The sequence below is a fragment of the Frankliniella occidentalis genome, unplaced genomic scaffold, assembly GCF_000697945.3.
Source record: "Frankliniella occidentalis isolate FOCC.00 unplaced genomic scaffold, Focc_3.1 Scaffold61, whole genome shotgun sequence".
Lineage (NCBI taxonomy): Eukaryota > Metazoa > Arthropoda > Insecta > Thysanoptera > Thripidae > Frankliniella > Frankliniella occidentalis.
Window position 1 is genome coordinate 1,170,336 of NW_026267191.1, and position 5,856 is coordinate 1,176,191.

Consider the following 5,856-nt stretch of genomic DNA (forward strand, 5'->3'; position numbering starts at 1 on the left):
GCCGTTGTCGTGTTTGAACTTTCCATTCGTCTCCGCCATTGGTGAGCGAGGGCTCGAATCGTCATGTCGAAGCCTTTCGCGTCAGAAGATGTCGACAGCGTTGATTGCCCCTCGTCCTGGCAGTCCAACAGGTTAAGATGACAGCGCAGTGCCGGCTAGCAGATGTTGATGTATATCGTGATCACCCGTTTGACGACGGGTTCGACAGTATTAACCTTATCTTGAATCCTTTTTCAGGTCTTGTGTTGAAAATGCTTCACAGACTGCTGATTTACAGTTTGCTGATGCCGGTGTACAGAGTACAACTACAAATTCTGTTGAGGTAAAGGCAGTGTTTTTCTTATAAACTATCCATGTTATTAGTGATTTGCTTATGGTTATTTGCATAAAGTTTGTACTTTTACCTTCTCTAGGTTCAGACTAATTCCACTGAAACAGATCAGCCACCTGCCATTGACGAATCAAAATTGGCTGCCTGGTTGAATAGAATAACACCCCGAGTTTTGGAAGAACTAGACAAAAATCAGAAGAGTAGGGTCTTTGATGATTATAAACTTCAAAATTCAGAAAATAGCCTTGTCAAGCTACTTTATACTTTAAGCTTAGAGAAAGATCATCCTCAGTTTAAGGTAAATACTTTCAAAACCTTAACTGTAGGACATATTTAAAGGAACTATGTTATTTCTAAAATCCACCATGATCTGAAGTTTATCACATCAGGTATCGACTGGAGTTGTACTGGGGGCGTACTGGCTGTTTCGAGATGTGCCAAAGAGCACGCAAGTTGGTGTGACCACTCAGGAACTGTGTGTCTGTATCAAATGAACAGGTGAGAACATTACGTTTTCTTTTTATGTACTCTATTTTTGTCTATTAAAGCTTTTTCACGTTGATACATTACTACTTATGGTTTTGCTCCACTTCTTTCCTAGGCCAGATTCCAAGGTAGAAAATACTTTTCGGTCACTTGATGTGAGCTCCTGTGTTACTAGTCTGTGTGCACATCCAAGTGATTCCTTTATCCTTGCTTGTGGAGCATTTAGTGGTACGTAAAGTAGTGCCTTTCTTTGAGAAGAATGAATGAGAGTACTTTTATGATACATGCAGCATTCAAGGCAAAATTATGTTTCAGGAGAAGTCACTGTATGGAACCTACAACGGGATGATGCAACAATTATTGGGAATTTGACTCTACATAGTGAGGCTGTTGTTCACATGCAATGGATTCAGAACTTTGATCTGACTAGTATGAGGCCTGTCTTGGCATCTGCTTCACGGGATGGTACAATTGTTATCTGGACAGTAAAGTCTACTACCGGGACTTTAAAAGCTACGCAATGGTAACATATTCAAACTTGAAAAATGTTGACTTTTTATTATTAAAAAATGTTTATTTCATGTTCTTACACTTTAACACATTCACAGCTTTCTTCTCCAAGGTGAAATGGATAAGTTGAACTTGGGCATTCTTTGTTGCACATTCAATCCTTCTGAACCAAGAATGTTTCTTTGTGGTGTTGAAGGAGGTTCATTGGCACTTTGCAGGACTGACTCAAAAAGACCCTTACTTGGAAAGAAAAGTGTGTAAATCTCTTGCCCTTCTTATGATCTTTGTGTACCCAAGTTCTGCATACTAATATTCATTTAACGGTCAGTTAACAGTGAGCTGGAGTATTTTAATCCAATCCTAAATATAATAGAGGGTCATAAAGGAACTATCACAGGAGTCTGTTGGGTTCCGGGCAGCAAAAATCTTTTTGTTAGTTGTGGCACTGATTCTGTGGTGCATGTGTATTCCTTTACAGAGGTAAAGGCCTACTCTCTATCCATAATCTAATCTTATCCAATCTTATCTAAATAACTTTCTATTTCTCTAGTTTTGCCTCATGTTTTATGTTTTGCAGATGAACATTATCAGAAAAATTCATCTATCACATCCATTGTGTGGCTTGGATATAAGTTTGAGTCATCCTGACATTGCTGTAATCTGGGACTCATCAGGACACATTCATCTCTACAATATCCATTCATCAAAAAGTCTACCGCCCCTTGATATCAACAATGGTGATAGACATTTGCCATTGTCTGCCCTTCGTATTCAAACTGCCAGGTAAAGATGCCCCTCCCAATCTCAAAATGATTTTGATTAAAGGCTCTCTCTTACCTCTTTGAGCTGTGAACATTGTGTGCTTCAATTACAGTGCTCAACTTCTTGCTCTGGGTGATGTGGAGGGAAAGGTGTGTGTTTGGCAGATCCCTCACTCCAAGTTCAACAACCCCAGTGAGTCATGAGGCAACAGCACTGAGCACCTGTGAGTATAATTTCTCTATGTTGGTCAGACCTTAAAACTGTATCAACTGAAAGCCCTGTGCACTTTTCTGCTAGTGAGTCCTATATCGTGGTTGTGTAGGAATTATTTGCCAGTGAATAAAAACCACTTTTTATTTTCTCATAAAAATTTACATTGACACATCTTATTTCAACACAATAATCAAGGTCTGATTGCATCAAGGGAGGTCTCGGTTGTACTGTTCCCATCTACTACTTCACTGCCTTATTTTTTTTTAATATAATAAAAGTACAAAGTTGTAACAATGATCCTTTTGTCCGTTAAGATAAAGATTGTTAAAGAACATGTAAAATGTAAAATGTCTGTCTTACATTGGCAGTGATAGAAAGAGGAATCTAAATTCCCCTAGCTACTATGTCTACCATAGACTAAGATAAATACTATTAAGAGAATGTCATCAAAAGTTAAAACCGTCAAAGTAAAAACTCTAAGCGTATTAGTTTCTATAAGTAGCAGGTATTATTACACAGGAGATGTCCAGAGGATTAACCTTCATCCCTTGATGCAACTATTCCTTGTTTATGTTAGTAAATAAAATTGATGAAATGCAGTCACTCTCCAGTTAGAGCCATGGTTTCTGGTAAAACAGGAAGGCCGGTGACGGTTATCTTTTTCACACATTATTCAACAGTTGTGTTAGGTCAAATATGGAATGGCAGAGTACAAAATGTCAGTTACAATCATGAGTGCATTGTATTTTAACTACTATGCATTGACAAGCATCAAAATATTTCATCAACTCATCAGAGATTGTCATGGATTCTAGAGCATACAATTATTATGTTGTCAAACCTCTAGGTAATAAATAGCTCACAAATGCAATTGTTACAATGTGAAAAAACCTATGTAACAAACGTGTATGAAATTGTTTTTATTTGCAATGCCGAGATGCTACCATTTAATATTCAAAACGTTAATAAGCTCGTTGAACACAGGCCTTTTCACTGATGGTACTAATTTTCATCAGCATATAGCGGACTTTTACTTAATGAACACTTTCAAGAATTCAGCGCATTTCAGGCTATTTGCTATTAGCAGTTTTCTGGAGACCACAGTTGATCACCATGTTGATTGCTAACAGTAACAGGAAACCTGGTATGCTGTACTTATGAGGGAAAATTTGGGTTAGTCAGTTCTTGTGAACTCAACATTACACTCACACACAGTCAAAAGGGCAAGGGGGGAGAGGGAGAATGAAATTGAGCCATGGTTTGCTCACTGCAATGCAGCAGCAGGGTTATGTTTTTTTGTCTGTGTCATGAGCTTAATGGTAAAGTCACTGTATCTTATATATCACCTTGCATTCTATTCAGTAAATATTCAATCATTCAATTCTCATATTTACTCTCATTCACTCACACTCATAACACATTCACACTCTCAATCAGGAACACAAAAATGTCTGCAAAAAGATATAATTTTCACAAAAACTGACAACAGCCATTTGAGAGGAAACAACAAATTAACTACGTATATGGGAACCTAAAATGTATCACATTGCGGGTTGACAAACAATCTACATTAAAAGTTAAACTTGAACTGCCTTAGTCAAGGAATAACAAATTCTTTGATGATGCAAAGAAGCATGTTTTGAAAATGTCCCTCTTCAGGAGTTATTTAAGGTTGGTTTGTTGGGTCTATCGTCTGACATATTTTTAGCGGGGTATACAAATTGCCATAATTTATTGATTGAAAATTTCGAATTTACAACACTTCATTTTTATTTTGCGGGGAATGTGAAAAGAGTTGTTGGAAGAAGAGAATTATTCTATCCTTGCGACATTAGTAGAATTTCACAGCAATGACAATAATTGTCTATTAAGGCTTTGCAGAATAGATAGCTGTTATTCTTATGACCAGAAAAGAGGTTTTCCCTCTTTTGCTTCTAATTGAGCAGTTCTATTCTAAGCAAAAACAGCACGGTCTTTTTTGAAGCAAGTAAGCATCCAGATTTTAGTATTATCTTGTAAAAACTTCCTGTTACAATACTTACTACAGTGTTTTTGTTTGTCACAATGTGACCCAGTTGAGTTGTTTTTCTCTGAGTATACCAAGGCACAACAACAAACTCTGTGCCCATTCTTCTTGCTCAGCAAGTTATGAGACAGTTGTTTTCATTTTGAAATCAATCCATGTGACTGCTATGATGTGAAACTCATTTCCTTAAAGGAAAAGTGCCAAGCCATGAAATTATTGCTAGTATCCACACAGAACAAAATTGTGAGGTACAATATGTTGAATAAGAGAAGAAGTTCAATGTGAAAAAAGATTAACTTATTGCTTTAGCTAGAAACTTGGAGAGATAAAAGCTCACAGGCACCAAACCAGCACTTATCTCTACAAAAATTTCAAAATGATTTCCCACATTAAACATACTGATTCTTGTTGTACCCACATGTTGCTTGTTTACAAATCTCATCAATACCATATCATTGTTTATTTTTTTAAACATTTTTTAGTCTGCCAAATTTTGTAGACATTTTTTAAAATAAAAATTCTAGTTCAAATCACATGAGCTGCAGAAAGCATGCCTCAAATACTCAAAAGCAAAACTCTTAAAAAACCAGGAATTAAAATTTTAGTTTTAAAAAATTATACTTAATTTTGTGAGGAATGTTTCTAGTCTACATACCATTACTTTGCAATAATCTCCTCCGGTAGTCGGTATCACATTTCGAGGGAGATGAATTATTTACAGTTGTGCATTTAAAAATGTTATCTTACAATACAAATGTAACTGTTTTATGTAAAAAGCTGGATTGATGTCCATGTTTTAAGGTACTAACGTTACCAAACCGATAAGGTGTGCTCTTCTTTGAGCACGCCAGACGTTTATTTATTGAAGCTTTCGTTCTGCGAATGGCTCATTCTGGCAATTCCTCTCTAATTTGGGTCTCAAAAAAAAAAAAAAAATAGAAAAAAATCCAAACAACCAACATGTAAAAAAAATATGTACAACTTTCAAGCACAGTCAAATCTCTGAGATTTCACCATTACAAATTGATCTCATGTTCATATTTACACAAAAAACAACACAAACTACTTTATGAAATTATTTAAATATCTTGTCCATTGAAGAACATTGCATTAGCTTTAGAGATAGTTTTGACGGGTCTCACGCCCGTCGTAGCGTCCTCCCTGGCCGATCACGTGGAATCTCCCTAGGAAAAGGTCGACAGTTCAATGCCCCCTTCACCTTGATCACACATGCTTTTTTTATTTTATCGTAGGGATTTTCCTGTTCGTGGTCTGGCCAGATGGATCCTCTCCCACAACCCTAACTGGTGCACATATTCCCAAACAACTCGTATTCAAAAATAAAGAAGTAAATGCTTGGAATTTTTGTAGGCGCTGTCCCACAAACAAAAGAAGAAATAATCGAGAAAATAGAGAAAATTATGATGTTAAAGGCCATGCAGTTTGAAGTATTCTGAACATTGAGAGATCATTCATCCTGTTAGTCTAGATGTGATAAGATTGCATCTGCCTTGATAATGAAACTTTG

At 36.5% G+C, this 5,856-nt stretch overlaps 2 protein-coding genes across 3 annotated transcripts in view; one reads left to right on the top strand and one right to left on the bottom strand.

The window, feature by feature from the left end:
- Positions 1-2,463, top strand: part of LOC113205303 (cytoplasmic dynein 2 intermediate chain 2-like) — a 2,920-nt gene extending 457 nt beyond the window's left edge. The window contains exons 2-11 of one of the 2 annotated variants that reach the window (XM_026420869.2): positions 1-131; positions 238-322; positions 414-629; positions 708-829; positions 933-1,045; positions 1,133-1,340; positions 1,426-1,580; positions 1,656-1,807; positions 1,905-2,110; positions 2,202-2,463. In XM_026420869.2, coding sequence (XP_026276654.2) covers positions 64-131; positions 238-322; positions 414-629; positions 708-829; positions 933-1,045; positions 1,133-1,340; positions 1,426-1,580; positions 1,656-1,807; positions 1,905-2,110; positions 2,202-2,292 — 1,416 coding nt within the window. In that variant the 5' untranslated portion in view covers positions 1-63 and the 3' untranslated portion in view covers positions 2,293-2,463. The remainder of the gene's footprint in view (positions 132-237; positions 323-413; positions 630-707; positions 830-932; positions 1,046-1,132; positions 1,341-1,425; positions 1,581-1,655; positions 1,808-1,904; positions 2,111-2,201) is intronic. The other variant, XM_052267934.1, reaches the window with a different exon arrangement.
- LOC113205301 (calcium-activated potassium channel slowpoke) overlaps positions 1-5,856 on the bottom strand; it is a gene marked incomplete at its 3' end in the record, with an annotated part of 72,767 nt that overhangs the window by 3,474 nt on the left and 63,437 nt on the right.